This window comes from Saimiri boliviensis, chromosome 5, assembly GCF_048565385.1.
Source record: "Saimiri boliviensis isolate mSaiBol1 chromosome 5, mSaiBol1.pri, whole genome shotgun sequence".
NCBI classification, from domain to species: domain Eukaryota; kingdom Metazoa; phylum Chordata; class Mammalia; order Primates; family Cebidae; genus Saimiri; species Saimiri boliviensis.
The window spans coordinates 77,660,761-77,678,631 of record NC_133453.1 but is presented as its reverse complement, the minus strand read 5'-3'; the positions used below and the strand labels follow the sequence as shown (position 1 = coordinate 77,678,631).

The following is a 17,871-nucleotide window of genomic DNA, read 5'->3' as shown; positions in this document are numbered from 1 at the left end:
TTATTCTATTAATATAGAGTATCAAGTTTATAGATTTGTAAATGTTGAATCACCCTTACATTCCTGGATAAATCTCACTTGATCATGATGAATTATTATTTTACTGTGTTGTTGCATTTGATTTGCTGGTATTTTTTGAAGATTTTTGCATTTATGTTCATCAAGGATATTGGCCTATAATTTTTTCTTGCAGTATTCTTGTCTGGCTTTGGTATCATTGTAATGCTTTCCTCATAAAATGAGTTTTGAATGTATTTTTTCTTCTTCAATTTTTGGAAGAGTTTCAAAAGAACTGGTATTAGTTCTTCATTAAGTGGTTGATGATTTCAGCACTGAAGCCATTAGGTCATGGGCTTTTCTTTTTGGGAGAGGCTTTTGGTAATTGATTCAATCTCCTTACTTATTATTGGTCTGTTCATATCTACTATTTATTCCTGATTCAACCTTAGTAGGTTATATGTGTCTAGGAATTTATTTTTTATAGGTTATTCAATATGTTGGATCATAATTGTTTATAGTGGTCTTTTATAATCATTTGCATTTCTGTGTTGTGTTTTAATGTTCCTCTTTCATTTCTGATTTTATTTATTTGAATCTTCTCTCCTTTATTCTTGGTCTAGCTCAAGATTTGTTAATTTTGTTATTATTTCAAAACACCGCTTTTTAGTTGAGCTGTTCATTGTTAGATAGAATAGAATACAACGTTCTAGAAATTTCAACAATAGACCGTTGAGCTGTTCTATTGTTTTTCTACTTTGTATTTCACTTATTTCTGCTCTGATTATTAATTTCCTCCTTTTAGTAACTTTATGCTTACTTTGTTCTGATTTTGTATGTCTTGAGATTCAGTGTTATAGGTTGTTTGAGATCTTTCTCCCTTTTTGATGTGTTTACTGCCATGAACTTTCTTCTTAGAACTCTTTTTGCTGCAGTCACAAAAGTATTTGTTTTTGACATGTTGTGTTTCCATTTTCATTTGTGTCAGTACATTTTAAAATTTCTCTTTTAACTTCTTCATTGACTCACTAGTTGTTAAGGAGTATGTTGTTTAATTTCCATATATTTCTGCATTTTCCAGAATTCTTTCTGTTAATGATTTCTAGTCTCACACTATTGTGTTAAAAAAAGATACTCAGAATGATTTAAAGTATCATTTCAGTTAATGATCTGGACTTTAAATTACAGCAGCGTAATCAATGCTAGTCACAAGCCAAAGGCTATTTCATATTATTATTTTAATATTCAATATATTTACCAGGGCCCCCAACACTCAGTCTGCACAGTCTGGGCCCTGCCTGTCTCAGATCAATACCCCATCTCTTTCTCCACCCCTTCTGGTCAACCAGACTGACACTGTTTGCTCTCTTAGTTCCCCACTCCCACCGCCCTGCCCACATGATGTCTTACTAAATTCTGCTCCTCTTTTAGATCTCAGTTTTCCTTGAACACCCAGACTCAAGGTGTGGATCCCTATTTGTTTATCTTTTTAGAAGTCCAGACTTCTTTATAGTACATTTTACAGATGTATTCAAATAAATGTGTAATTGGCTACTTAATATTTCTCTCCTGCATTTAAAGGAATCCCTGAGATTATATCTAGCTCATCCAACACTACACTTAGCATGGTGTCTTGCATGACAATTATTAATTTTTTATTGAGTTATTTAAGCACTGTGCATAATACTTAGATGCCTAAGCTTTCAATAGATCCTTTTACTGTGTTACCAAACATATGGAATAAAACTTACTGTGATCTAGGTTCCCCTGAAAGCGTAGCCTAAGGTGGAGTCTTACTTGAAGGTTACTCTGTCTTAAGAAGGAGAAGTGAAGAACAAGGAGTTGTTCTCCATACCCCACCCAAATTCATATGTTGAAGCACTGCTGATTAAAGAAAAAAAAAAAAAAACAAGCTTTTAAAAAATCAGGCCAGGTATAGTGGCTCATGCCTGTAATCCCAGAACTTTGGGAGGCTGAGGCAGGCAGATTGCTTGAGGCCAGGAGTTGGAGACAAACTGGCAACATGGTGAAACTTCATCTCTACTAAAAATACAAAAATTATCCAAGCCTGGTGTCAGTCATCTGTGGTCTCAGCTACATGGGAGGCTAAGGCACGAGAATTGATTGAACCTGGGAGGCAGAGGTTACAGTGAACTGAGATCACACCACTGCATTCCAGTCTGGGCAACAGAGAGAGACACTGTCTTTCCAAAATTAATTAATTAATCAAAGAAAGAAAAGTTACCTTTATTTGGAAGTCTGAGGACTATGGACCAAGGTCTATTGCCTGGGATCCATTCTGTCAGACTGCTCCAATGCAACAATTGAGTTCATAGTTTATATACAAATGATGAAGATTCATTATGTGCAAAATCACATCAGAGTGTGTATATGAGAGTAGATAACTACATCAGTATCAATATCAATATCAATAGTAATCTATAACCTATAACATGTTAAGTTGCTTTCTGCTGTTGAAAATAATCCAAACATTTGGACATATAATTCAAATTGATGAGGGCATAATATGTACAAGAGAAATATCCAGCTGGTTTCCCCATGATTGCAAACCTTTCAGGGTTTTACAAGAGAGAGAAAAAAAGAGATAAAGCAAATATAAGACACATTTTGAGATAATTTGAACACTCTGAAATGAGAAAGCAAACTTATGGCTGCCACAAAAAGAACTATTTTTTTTTTCAAGTACATTTTATTGTTATCAAAATAGTCCAAATACATCCTGGGAAAAAAGCAGAAATAGTACAGGCATATTATAATTCAAAGTACCAGTTTACTCAAAGGCAAAATTTTAAACAAAGTTTTCAAAATTACTTTTGGTGATCCACCTAAATCTCTGAATAACATGCTTGTATTTTTATTTATTGTTTTACCAATGTTAAATGTGACTAATTTACTTTCTGCTCTTATAAATGTGGATTTAGCTAATTTTCTACACCGATTCCCAACCTTCCTCCTCACTTTACCTCCCTTTCCAATATGATAATATCACTTCTTAAGTTCCATTATCCCTGTAACCTCTGTAGCTATAAATAAATAGCTACAAATAATATATGTAAATTTCCACTTCTGATTGTATCAGCCATAGGTAACTGCCTTTACATTCTACCTTGTAAGAGGAGATGAATAATTCTCACCTTTCCAACAAACTCTCTGTCCCTCCTTCTGCCTCCCCACCCCTGACTCTATTGTAACAGCTATTAACATATATTATTTTATAACCAAGGTAAATGTTAAGTAATTTGCCTAAAGGTTGATTCTAAAAAATAAAAAATAAAATGTAAACATCTTTATGTAATTATAATTATGTAAATATTATTTACTGTAGAACCAAGTAATGTGCAATGCTTCCTTCTCCATGGCTCCAGTGTCATGACTTCTATAGCACTTTAAAAATAATGTTATGATTATATACTTGCAGATTGGTAGTTTAAGAAGCTCTGCAGATCCTCTCCCTAGTGAAACAACTGTACTGGTAAAAGTTATTTTAAAAGACTTTTCCATGAAAAGTCTCTGGAAATCTTCTTAAGTATATACAGCAAATGAAGAAACATTTATTCCAAAAAGTGTACTAAATCTTGATAAGAACAATGAGTCTGAGGTACTTGAGTCACAACCCACTTCCCTTCCTCTCGTCCCAGCTCAGCATGACAGAAGCTTAACTCTGGGCAAGTAAGACCAAGAACACAGGGCTTCTCTCCCTTCTAGTTGAGGCCAACTGCATGTACATTCCCAAGAGGAGAAGGCTGGCAGCGTTTCTTGTCTCCTTTCACCCTTCGCCTCCAGAAGCTACATTCTGGCTAGATGAATGCAAGAGACTGGGGTTCCCGTCTCTCACGCAGCTACTACTCATAGGGTGGAGGTTCAACCTCAGGCCTGGAACACTGAGAATAGTATGGGTTCCCAATTATTAATGAGACCCTGATTATTGCCCACGCTCAGCTTCCTGCTCCTAAAGCAGAGGAGTCACTTAGAGAGAAACACGATGCTGTCCTCATCCCTAGCTCTGAAGCCATGCCGCAGAGATTTTCCCCAATGGGAGCACTGAAGCTCTTCGCAAAGGAACTGACTTTATTTGAAACAGAGTAAAGGGAAGTTCAAGATGAAGATATTATCAAAAATAATATAAGTTCTGGTGGAAAGCAATTAAGAGGAGATTGGTAGCTTCATGCAAGAGACACACTAAACCAGACCAGCTAGTGTATAAGAGAGAATCAGGAAAAGAGATAGCTAAGAAGAGTCCTCTTGGGCCAGAACAAACCTCAGGAACTGACCACACCAGGCAGGGCACTGTAGCTTACACCTGTAATTCCAGCACTTTGGGAGGCTGAGGTGGGAGGATTACTTGAGCCCAGGAGTTTGAGATTAGGCTGGGCAACCTAACAAGACGCTGTCTCTATGTTAGAAACAAAAAACAAGACTCACAGCAAAAAAGGCTGGAATTTAATTGGAGCAGACCCCTAGAACAACTTATGTCTCAGGATATTGTAAAAAACAACAGAACAATCTAGAACAGAGTAGCTGGATATATGTGATAAGCCTTAGAGTTACCACTAAGAAAATAACTCAAAAAATACTAGTGAAAAAAAGAAAACAACAACGTTCTTAACATCACAATGAAATGAGTTATCCTTTTCAACATTTCACCAGAGGCTCAAAACCATTCCACATTTAAAATTTTTTTCTCTTTGTAATGTTTACTGAAAAAGTATCAAAATCTATAAATTTAGAGAGGAGGGCTTTATTTCTAAAAGGGGGTATCACAACCTGCAAGTGGGAAATGGAGCCTCTGGTTAAAACTGAAAAGCAGGTGCTTTGAAGGAGGAAAAATGAGACAGGAATTCCTACTGAATGGGTTGGCTTAGCATACATATTCAACAGGCTATAGGAGGATCTATGAATATTCATGAAGGGGCACACATGTTATAAGCTAACATGTCTGTAATATATGTCTCATGTTCACTGTGGGGTGGAAACAACATTTAAATATACTAAAATTAGGCTCTATATGTCAAAAGGTGAAGAAGAGGACTTGAAGGTACTCAGCATGCAGCCTTCCTAAACTGGCCTGAACCACTTCATGATCAATGGTCTCTTATCAGGAGGGAATGCTAGCCAGCTGCTGTGTCAAACTACGGAAAGCAAGGGGCAGCCTAACGTGACTGGTTGAAATCAGCCATGGAGCAAGTCTTTCAAAAGAGCCGGTTTCTGTTTAACCCTTAGGAATGAAAGCTTACTGGTGCTTAGCACGGTAGCTGGTGTAACAGGGTGTGGCTGATCTACTGTTCGGACATCAACAGTAGCTCAGGTTTTAAGGTTTCTCTGGGGTCTCCAGCTGAGTCCCCCTGGAGAATCCTCCAATTTCCCTAGTGAGAACAAGAACCATATCTATCTGTACTGCCCAACTCATTTTTTTTTTTTTTAGAATAATAGACAACTCTTTAAAGAATGAATAAGTGGTGGTGAAGTAAAACAGACAAAGTTCCTGATGTAGAAGACAGAAGAGGGACTGTTGCTTAGGCAGAGAAGTTTACCAAGTAGAAACTATAAGATATTTTCCTATTGTAATAATCTTAGAAATGGCAATTCAGTTCGATAGTTCAATTAATATCACTAAAAGAGCCATCCAATGAACCTTCAAGTTATGTGGCATATGTGGGTTAATCTGGGAGACCTGCCAATGTTTATGAAATGCCTCTATACGAAAATGCTTTCTGAAGGGCAAATAGCAAGTTTATTAATGAATTTTTGGAAAACAAACTATAACTTAAGGTTAACTTCTAAGGCCATTAATTTGTAGGTATCTTTGTCTGTATCTTCTCTTTCATATATCTTTGGGTACTGCCTTCAACTGGCTTTAATTTTGAATTATATGCCAGTTATAAATGATCTTCAGAATATGAATTAAATACCCCCTTTAATTCCAACTGATATGATTTTACAATATTAACTAAAATAGTAACAATGGATTTGGATATTTATCATTTTACTATTTGACTTGTAATTTAGGGCTAAATGGGTGTCATAAGGACATCTCATTCCAGGAAACACTGTAGAGTAGTCTAGTATCCTAGCAGTCTATCTATCTTGATTTTTGAAAATAGTCTATTGTCGAGTAATTTAGGATAATCTAACTACTTGTCTGTCAAATAGAGGATGTTGTGACTGGAGAAAATAGACCCATTATACATTAAGACCCATTATACATTAGTCCTCGGTACAGTCACAAAATGCTACTTATTTCACAAAAGACACTATTTTACCTTTTCAGGTGTAACTGCGTGGAACCACATAATCCCAGCAATGATACATTGAAGGAATGGAGGGAATCCAATATTTCTGCCTCTGACATAATTTGGGAGAACCTAACTGTGTCCGTAAGTAAAATATTGAAAAATAAGTCATATCTAAGAGCTTCTGTTGAATTTTGACTCAATTATTGCCATTAAGGTAAAAATTTTTTGACTGCATAGTATTATAAAACTGATAGTTGTGTTTTAATTTTAATTTCATCATTTCAGATACTCATCAGTAAACAGGTCTTTCATTATTAAGTTTGTTCTAATATAAGACCAGAATTGCTCAAAAAGCTCACTTATACGAATTATGTGATTGAGATGGACTGAAAGCCCATTAAATATGAGTGGTGTTGACCCAAATGAAACCATATGACGAACTAAGTCTGCCTTCTGTGTAAAGAACTCAGAATGCTCTTATTTTACTCTGTAATGCTGCTCCAGCTGTTCTGGATCTGCTGGGGGGAAGGGGATGTTTCTAATATTCTAGTGTCAATACTAAAATTTTTGGAAGGAACAAATATCACTTTTCTTCACAAAATTCAGGCACCTCCTTCAACAAGATCTTTCTTTTTTCTATTTTATTCTTATCTCCCACTGAAGGGGGAGATAAGAAGGGGATGGCAACATATATTTCACCTGTAACAGTTAAATCCTGTACCGTTGTGTTATTTTCTTTGACTTTTCTCTGCTTAGTGATTTCTTTTTTCTTATAGCTGCATTTCTCAATTTTTCTGAATCTATAATTATGACTATGCATCTTTTCCTACCTATGTTTGCATTCTTTTCTTCTGGTTCAATAACATCTTGTAATCTGAAAATGTGTTCTGCTTTTAGTAAATATTAAAATCTGAGTAGCCCTACTTTCTTTTCTGTTCTTGCCAGTTATAAACATTACAGTTTCAAAGCTTCTGCCACTTTACCTACTCATATAAGCTCAAATTTTATTATGACTATCAGCACAAAACTATATGAGTTCTAGTTCATTTGAGCAAACACATACTATTTTAGTAAATGGTCCAGTTAATGGAATATAGAAATCTTTTTTGTTGGACTTATGTTATAAAACGCTAAACACCATTCTTGTAAAGAGCATATAATCTATTGCCTGTTTTCTCTATTGAACATGTTCTTTCAAAATTGAAATCAAATTGCTTACTCTTTGTTTAAAATTCTATCTTGATCTATATTTCATTGCTTCAATTCTTACCCAAGTTGTGTTCTGTAGAATAAGCCTTCAGTTGCTATTGTTGGTTTTTTTTTTTTTGTTATTGTTTATTCTGTTCCATCTATTTTCCTCTAGAAAAATAACATTGCCAGGCCGCTTCCACTGAAAGAGCTATTTAAATTGAACAATAGAAGAATTGATGAGCTGATCAAGAAAACACACTATAGTTATTTAGAATTTAGACATGGGGTCATGATTAATCAATTCAGTAATGGGTCTTCTGTCTACATTTTTTTTTTTTTTTGGTAAACTATATTATGTTTACAGAGCCTTGATGTCCTGTTCAATATGAAAACCCAAGTGATCCCATCTCTAAGTTATATAACATGATAATTTACTCTATATGTGTTTCGTATTCTGTGAATAGTTTAATACTAAATAATAATATTCATTCTTTGTATTAGTAAATCCTGAATTTTGAGAGTTCTAAGAAGCAGACATACAACACAGTTATCAGGCTAGCTGTGAGTCAGAGTTTTAAGGTCAAGCAGAATAGTGAAAAATGTTTTGCAATTAAAGCAAATACAGCATTGTGGGGTTGTTGGATTTTTTTTTTTTTTTTTGACTTTTTAAAAAGTTTTGTACTAGGTATTAACATTTGGGCAAATTTTTCATATTGTTTTTCATTAGTTAAAAGCAATTTTTGCAGTGAATAATTGCTAATCTTGACCAGAAACGGCCTTTACCACCAGAGGGAATACTATATAATGAAAACAATCTTGTAATTTTTAACTCAAAAAAAAAGACCATTAAAATTTTTGTCTAATTGTTATGCTGAAATTTTTCCTCAATATACTCATACTGTCATCAAGAGTATTTTATAAATAAAGCACTGAACTAGTGGCTATTATAACTAAAATGTTAAAATAGTGATATTTAATTTACATATTATTTATTTGGCAGGTCCTGTAATGTTTCATTGAGTTGTTACATATCTCATGAATTATTATTTATACCTTGCCAACTCAGCAAGGGCAAAGAGCTTTAGCTTTCTTTGATTCTCCCAAACTGCTATATGCATAGTAAGTGTTAAACATTTGATAAATACTTAATGTCTGTTTTGAAACACAGTTTAATCATACTATTTAATACAAATATTTATGGCAAGCTAGAGTACTTAAGTTTCTATTTATATATATGTGTGTGTGTATATATATATACATATATGTATTAGTATCCCCAAAATCAGCCTTTATAAGAAATCCTTAGGCAAAATTTAAAATATTCACAAGCAGTTTACCAGCATTTGGTGTTTCAGTGCCTGAATTACATATTTAGCTTGTACATATATAAGGGGCAGGACACTAATGCCAACTTTTATTTATTTTATCAAACTTAATTTTTGACAACTTATAGAATTGCTGAAACTTAGAATGTGTTTGAAGAGCAATTAGTAGAAATCAGTTTGTCAACAAGCATTTTTTGAGTACCCATTGTAACTGAAACCATATGTTAGACTCGAAAGAAGAGAGCAGGATTTGGATTCGGTTTTCACTTCTAAATTTCAGTACTTATTCTGTGTGTATGTGTGCATGTATGTGTGCACCTCCATGTGTGTGTTGGGGATACAATTAGTATGAACCTGAAAATAAACGTCAAATTTAGCAGGTCACAATTTTTCTTTTTTAAAATTAGCATTTTGTTTCTTCCCAAAGAGAGAGTAAATAACATTTTCAAATATGCTTTGAATTAATGTGACTAGGCAGGCCATTCACAACTCATTATAGAATGTAAGACAGCTAAGGGATCCTTTAAATGGCATCTTTGTTCTTAAGAATTAAGAACAAGATCCCACCAAATGACTTTTATATCTGCAGAAATGATGAAAAAATGTTCACAAATTTATACATAATGTGTTATCATGGAACTTTTAGTTCCTTTTTCTACATAGTCATTTTGCTACCCATTATATTGCTTAATAATTGCTCTGCTAGCATTTCTGGACAGGTGCAGAAGAGAATGAAAAACACAAGGATTCATTTTTGCCACCTTATCTATTTTTACAGCATTTAGAAAGAGGGAAAATTAAAACTTTAATTATTAAAGGCCTGGAGGATTTTTCTGTGGTTTTTCAATTAGCCAAGTTACTGTACTTTGTATTAGCTTAACATGAATAATTGGAATTTAACTTTGCCTATCAAGGAGGATGTTTGCAATTAGATTATAACAGGGGAAAGATTCTTTAAGACAATAAAAAGATGTATTAACTATATTTCTTAAGACTCTCAGACTTAGAGTAGCTAGCAACTCCAAGTAGATTTTACTAGTTGTTTGTTTTCAGATGACAGTGTAACTATTTGTAATTAATCTACAATCTTTGAAATGTATTTACTTTTAGCTATACAAGGATTTCAGGCCTGAGGTCTGATTCACTAGGCAGACTCTGTGTTGGTGATCAATCTATCAGTTCATATTTTTCTCCAAGATGTCTCTGCAATTTATGTTCGGGGAAAGAATATCTCAAGAACTAATGAGATCATTGGATCATTTAAATCATTATTTCCTGTTTTGAAATGTAAAAATACTTTAGGAATCTATTTTTTAAATAAGATAAACCAAAGTAAGTTTAAAATAATGTTTTTTTTCCTTTCAAAATATTTAATGTTTAAAATGCTCAGTTTTTCCTGGAGGAAAAAAAATTTTTTTGACTTTGCTGCCACCTCATGGCTAAGGCAGTAATTAGAAATAATTCTTTAGGCTCTTACAGAACTACAGTTGCAGAATAAAAAATAACCCATGGAGAAGTCATAGTAAATATGAGCTTTGCCTTGCTCATGTAGTAATTTTTTCTCATTTGTTCCTTAATCCAAGTTTGATAGTCCCATCTTTGATTTACAGTTTCATTTTGGTCATTGTATGTCATAGTTTTCTTGTTGCCTTTCTCATCTTTCTTGGCAGCTTTTGGACTAGATAATTCTACAAAGTCATTGTTTTTCTTCAATAAGCAATAATAATCACACTGCAAGAATTGTGTTTGTATCACAGCTCTGTGGTCACCCAGCAGTGGTAAGGCCACAACAAATTATTTAACCCTTCTATGCCTCAGTTTCCTCAGACATGGAATAGAAATAATGACATGAACATGTTTTATAGGATTGGTATGAAAAGTAATTCAAATGACATATTTAAATGACTTGGCATACCATCCAACCTTAGTAACTGATCACTATTGAATATGTCATATTTTCAATACACCTGATGTTAGGAACTTAGTAGATACTAAGTTTAATACACACGAATTAATTGGTAAATCAATTAGTTTTATAAATTTAAAATTTAAATTTAAAAACTAGTTCATGTTCAAAGTTTTCAAAACTCTTTGATGTTTCTCACCACTTATCCAAATTAACTTGAAAATCATAATGTAAAAATGCCTGTTAAATCATTTTGAGAGCCATAAAGGAAAAGCCTCAGCATCTCAACTACAATTGATCAGAAGGTATTAGTTTTCTGCAAGAAATATGTCTGGTTTTTTCTTAGTAGCTCCATTTGTTTTACTTCCTCTGGCAGGAATGCAAATCATTGCATGGAGAATATGTTGGACGAGCCTGTGGCCATGATCACCCATATGTTCCAGATGTTCTATTTTGGTCTGTGATCCTGTTCTTTTCCACAGTTACTCTGTCAGCCACCCTCAAGCAGTTCAAGACTAGCAGATATTTTCCAACCAAGGTACTTAGACTATAATTTTATTGATCTAAATGTAAAATAACATAGGACAAAAGAAAGAGAAATTGATGTACTAAAGGGAGCCACTGAAAGGCTTTTGTGTGAGTGAGCTGACAGGTTAGTTGTGGGGTAAGATGAGGGGCTGAAGAGAAAGATTTTGTGATGCAGGTGCTGGGAACGCATATGCAGGCTTTTCTCCTAACTGCAAACCCCACGGATCAACTCCTACTTTCCTACTGACATTTTTGGAAATTCACAGCACACACTGCATTACTGATTGTCACTTTTTTGCCCAGTGAACAGTGGGAACTATTCCAGCCTGACAGATACCTCAGAGGAGCCTATGTTACATTCTCTAATTGGGAAAGCCCCCACAAGACTCATTGGAACAATATTCTCTTTTTCAGTGTTTAAACCGTCAGTCCCTCCCCCTAACCCACCACGTTTGCATCTGCATATTTGGAAAGGAAAGTAAACAGAGAAACAGCTTAGTTCAATATTTAACACTGCAAAGTAACACCTATAATGTCTGATTCCGCCAAAAAAAAATTTAAAAAAAGGGAAAGAAACAAGGAAACAAGCTTCTTAGGGATGAGCTATAGATTATGATCAAAATTCCACTCTGGGAAATGTTTCAAGAACTGTTCCTTCCGAAGGGGGCTTCTTTTTTGTCACTACTTTCTTCCCTAAGGTGGAAGATTCATTTATTTCCCAAAAAAACTTAGTCTGGTTAATACAAAAACCGTTGTTTAAGCTGAAACAATAAACTTAAGCATTTTGTGTATGCTTCTGTCTATTTCATAAAGGCATCTTAAACTAGATCTGGATAATAATTATATGAGAATATTTGCTCAAAATTGGCTTTATAAATGAGAAATGGCTTTAAAAATTGGCTCACAGAGAATAAATTTTAAATTTGCCCACTCTGTTGTGTACATTCCCAACTGTCATGCTTATATTCTAGATAAAGTAAAACATTATGTTTCTTTGATAAAAACAGATAATTTTATTTTATGATGCTTCAAGTTTATCATATTAAAATGTTACCTGTGTAAAAGAAATCCCTAAATTCCAGCCAAATTCTGCCCATGCTACCTTATTCTGCATTCTGAATATTCACACGCATGGGTTCATCATAAAGTTAGATTTTAAATAAACATTGAAAACAGCACAACCACGATGTAGCTATTCCATAATGCCTCATTCTGGAAAGGTTGAGTGTGTACCAATCTTAACGACAGTGATACATAAATATATATTCAGGTTCTGACAGAGCTAATGGTAATCTTATAGTATGCATAAAATATAATATTATGATATTATGTCATAAAGTGTTTATAAAGTGTGACTCTAGATTATGTTCCTGAGTATTCCTTGATATTTATAGCTACTTTAAGTGACAAGTGTTTTCATTATTTTTAGGTTCGATCCATAGTGAGTGACTTTGCTGTCTTTCTTACAATTTTGTGTATGGTTTTAATTGACTATGCCATTGGGATCCCATCTCCAAAACTACAAGTACCAAGTGTTTTCAAGGTGAATTTATGATAGCACTTACTGTCTCTTTCTCTCTCTTTCCATCTCTCTCAGTCTAATCTTCATTTAGATGATACCTATAACCCTAGTAGTTGGGATTCTCATGAAAATATAAAGAATACAGATTAGAAGGGCAGTACATGAAATGCACACAGCATGGCTAAAACTTGGGTCTAATATTTTAAAAAATAAGAATTACAAAATATAAATGATTATAAATATAAAAATTGCTTGAAAAAATTTCCTGTCAATTCTGCCAGTTGAAATACCTATACATAACATTCTCAAAAGATAAGGAAGCGTTTGAAACTAAAAGAAAAGTATTATCTTGGCAGACTTGTACAGTGAATAAGGCTTGAAAAACAGATACAAATAGATTGGGAATAGAATTCTGACCATGTTACTAATGAGGTACAGTTTGAATATCCATTATCCAAAGTACTTGGGATCAAAAGCATTTCAGAGTTTATTTTTTTTCAAATTTTGAAATATTTACAAACACATAATGAGGTATATTGGAGTGGGACCCAAGTCTAAACACAAAATTTGTTTATATTTTATATATACCTTATACCTATAACCTAAAGGTAATTTTATACAACGTTCTTGATAATATATGTGACCTATCACATGAAGTCAGACATGAATTTTCCACTTGTGGCATCATGTGAGTGCTCAAAAGTTTCAGATTTTGGATCATTTCAGATTTCAGCTTTTCAGATTAGGGGCACCCTTTTGTTTTCTCTGTCAAACAGGGCTGGAGACTTCTATATAGGGCTCTTGTCAGGGTGAATTGTTTTTAGAATCATCCTAGACAGTAGTCATATTTGGAACCCTTTTCTGAGCCTCTGCTGTGACCAAATATCTTTTTTTTTTTTTCATTTTTACTCAATAGCCTCTGCACATCAAAAATAACAGTTACAATACCATAATGATGTATTGTGTTTAGATGTCTGCCTCTGATTCTAAATTGAAGGAAGCCTCTGATTTATCTTTGCATCTCAGTTCTAGCACAGTGGTCAATGTGCCAATGCACTATTTATAAATATCAATATACTTTCCAATAGTAAATGGTAAATATTAATATTATTTTAATACAAGTATTGATTAAGAACACAGATCTTCCAACAAGTCTGTCAGAGTTTAAATCCCATCTCTACCACATACTAGCTTTGAGATACTGGGCAAGTTATTAGGTCTCTCTATGCCTCAGTTTTCTTGTCTGTGTCATCTTTAGAGTGTTGTGAAGAAAAAAAATGAGTTAAAATATTTAAAGCTCTTCAAATGGCGCCTGCTACCTTATTAATGCTTTATGAGTATCATCATTACTTATTATAGCCCACTCAGCTCCACTGTTTATAATTAGGGCTTTTCTGGTAGCATCTGTAAGATTTAATTTGATCAAGTATTAATACAGTTCATAATTATGTATATTCTTTACTTTATACAGCCCACCAGAGATGATCGTGGCTGGTTTGTTACACCTTTGGGTCCAAACCCATGGTGGACAGTAATAGCTGCTATTATTCCAGCTCTGCTTTGTACTATTTTAATATTTATGGACCAACAGATTACAGCTGTCATCATCAACAGAAAAGAGCATAAGCTAAAGGTATATTTTAACATTGATTTTAATGTAAATAATTATGACAACTGATATCAACTGATGTTCATTAGACTTCTCCTGTATCCTATATTTATTCATACAGTGAAATATATAAAATAATGTTTTCAGATGTGTAATTTTTATTGCCATACAAGATACTTGATTTTACAATGAGATGAGAATTTACTTATTTGTAGCACTTGGCTGAGCTCAAGTCTGAGAACTCACCTTCAGGGCATAAAATAAAAAACACTGTCAAAGTTCTAATTTTGTCATATGTGACATTAATGAAATAACAATCTATTCTGGTGTAGTACAACCATACCAACTTGTCTCACATCTGAGATTCCTCTATTCCTCTATTTAACCCTAAGTATATCTATTACATTCAGTTCATTATCAGAATAAATTACAACTTCAGCTGTTACTTTTTTTCTTTAATTACTTTTCTGTCTGCCTATAACAACAAAATCCTGACATAAATGTTACAGTTTGGAAGTGAGAGCTTTGAGTTTCATTGCAGATTTCACTTTTCTGTTGTTGTTGTTTTTATAAGACTAACTATAGATGTATCTTAGTTACATTCTGACCTTGCCATTTTGCAGTTTTGAATAATCAAAATTGTTCACTGGTATGCAATTTGCCTAAGATATGTAATATAAGCACTATCACTTATTTACAGAAATATGTTATATAAAATCGATAAATCATTAAATTGTTAAAAATAATCTGCATCAAACCTTGCAAAAACAGAATATGCACAATCTTGTTTTTGTTCTGGTACCATGGGAAAATTGCCAGCTATTTTCACATACCCTTTAAACTCTAAGAGAAAAAAATTATTATCAGAGTAACAGAAATCATGCTTTGTAGGATTTTATAAAAATGTTAGAAAGATGAAAAAAATCTCTGATTAAACTCTGATGCAATTGAGTTAGGTTAGTGCAAAAGTAATTGCGGTTTTTGTCATTACTTTAAATAATAATAACATAAATGTAAGAAAGCACACTTATTTGCAACAAATCATATGAAGAAGGAATTTTGAGTATATGCTGGAGAGAATGTGTGTATATCTTAAAGCAAAGGACATTCTTCATTCTCTTTGTAGAAAGTAACTTAAGAATTCTCACAATTGTATATGTTTTACTAAACGACACATTTTAAAATCAACTAAAAAAACCCCTGTTTTAGCAAGAAAGTAAGCCATATATTTATTATTATTTACCTTTCAAAGAAGTTTTTTTAGCCTTTATAATTAGACAGAAATTCTAGTCAGTTCACTGAAAAATTATCCTTTGTAAGGGCCATTAGTTAAACTGATTCAGGCAGCATTTTTTTTCTTAGTGTAAGTGTAATCATATTAAAACAAAGTGTGGAAGTGAAAGGTGTACTGAGATTGATATTACCTTCCTGGCCATTCTGAATCTTTGTGCTTTCCTGAGCCTTCAACCTATAAATCACACGACACTTACACTTGCTCTTACTCCTTGTTCTTCATGAACTCTTGACATTCACAGCCTTTCCAAAGCTTCACGTTGACAAATACACTAATTTCCCCCTTCACATATATTGTGGAATAACAGAAATGCAGTAAAACATTCTTTAAGTGATCCTTTCAAGTACTTGCATTCATAGAATTAAATGCAGACCTAGAGCGGTTAATATTTCTGTCACTGAAATAAACCTGAGGCTACATTACTAAATCTGTTGTATTGTACAAATAAATGATTATGTAGTCAAAAGTTTCATATTTTTGCCCTTTACCACTCTGGATTTTGTCAATGATACAGCAAATCTGGCTTAATCATAAAGTCGATATCTGACCACAGGCAGAAGAGTCAGTCTCTTCTTAGCCACTGTGAGTCTGAGCTCTCCATCCTCCTCCTTAGATATAAATACTTTCAAAGCAAATTTCTTCCTGTCAAGATATATTTCATCTACATTGAACCCCTATGGGACCTATAAATCCTGTGTCCTCTAAGCTTCTGTAGAGTGTGGTCTGATGCTACTGATTTTCCTGTTAACAACAACAAAATCATCTTCTCAGAACATTATTTACTCAGAATAATGGCTTGTTCCATAGTCCTTCTCCCCACCTGTTGCTTCACTGAAATGTTTGCAAAGTCTCCTGGCTTTGACTTGAACCACATTTTCACTAAAAGATGTGTTTCTTGAGTATATCACCCGACCACAAGCTAACTACTTGTGAAAGCATTTTCAGCTTTTACAGGTTTTCTTTTCTCACGTGAAAACCCATTTTTGCCGGCTGGAGCACTCCCTGAAATTCTTTAATGAATCATGTTTTCTAGTTTTTGTATCAAACACTTGGTAGACTCCACATCATGTATCTTAGTCTTCATATACTCAAGTCAACTCAGAATTCCTCATTTCATTATTTGTCTCTCCCAAACATATTTTAGATCTTTTCACTTTTTCTTCACCTCTATTGCCAGAAATAGTAGTTGGTTTACTTTGAGATCATATTTCTCATGACGATAAAAATGTTTTTAATCGGCCAGACATGGTGGCTCATGCCTGTAATCCCAGCACTTTGGGAAGCTTGGAGGGCAGATCATGAGGTCAGGAGTTCAAGACTAGCCTGGCCAACATGGTGAAACCCTGTCTCTACTAAAAATACAAAAATCAGCTGAGTGTGTTGGTGGGCACCTATAATCCCAGCTACTCAGGAGGCTGTGGCAGGAAAATCACTTGAACCTGGAGGTTCAGTAAGCCAAGATAGCACCATTGCACTCCAGCCTGAGTGACAGGGTGAGACTCTGTCTCAAAAAAAAAAAAAAAAAAAAGTTTTTATCATTTCACAAGTGTCACTATGTAAGCAGTAAAGCTATGTTGCACTGCATAGGTGACTTACTCCTCCCAAAGAATGGGGAGCTCAAAATTAGTAAACTCGAACTCATTGTATCCCATGATCCTTTGGATGCTCAAGAGTGAAAGAAGTGACAAATATAAAAATTTGAGAATGTGAAGTATCATATATATTATATATAAATGTACATATAAATCCATACTCTCTCTAGCATTTGTTTGTTTGTTTGTTTCTCCCTTAGAGAAGTGGATTAAGCATAAGTTAACTGCATCCTTTTGAAAAGCATTAAAAATATCTTCTTGGGTTTTTTAAAGCACATTCTCTAAATGTGAAAAAATAGATAAAATCTTATAAAAAAGAAAGTTTCTGTTAAGATACAACTGTGGGCTTTTCTACATGTTTCTGTAGACAGTTCAGGCTTCTTTTGACATCATTTTTAATAAACAGCAATACAATCCCGGATCACTTGAGTAAATGAATGCATTTGCCACATTCATTTGGCACCATATTCTCTTGATGATTATGGCATTTGATATGTTCTTTTTTGCCCTCTTTGTCAGCCTGGTTCTTCATGTCAATCTATAGTCTTTTATGTGGTTAACTTGACAGATGCAGGAAATTGCTGCCAAGCTTTGAAATGAATTTTTTCAGCAGTGGCATCTGGGTATCAGATGGTCCTCTTGGCTGGCCTCTT

General features: G+C 33.9%; 1 protein-coding gene across 10 annotated transcripts in view; it reads left to right on the top strand.

Moving 5' to 3' along the window:
• The window catches only part of SLC4A10 (solute carrier family 4 member 10), a 374,879-nt gene that overhangs the window by 321,136 nt on the left and 35,872 nt on the right, over positions 1–17,871 (top strand). For all 10 annotated transcript variants that reach the window (XM_074399589.1, XM_010329677.3, XM_003921935.4 and 7 more), the window contains 4 exons: positions 6,287–6,392; positions 11,050–11,211; positions 12,631–12,744; positions 14,195–14,356. In XM_074399589.1, the coding sequence (XP_074255690.1) occupies positions 6,287–6,392; positions 11,050–11,211; positions 12,631–12,744; positions 14,195–14,356 (544 nt within the window). The remainder of the gene's footprint in view (positions 1–6,286; positions 6,393–11,049; positions 11,212–12,630; positions 12,745–14,194; positions 14,357–17,871) is intronic.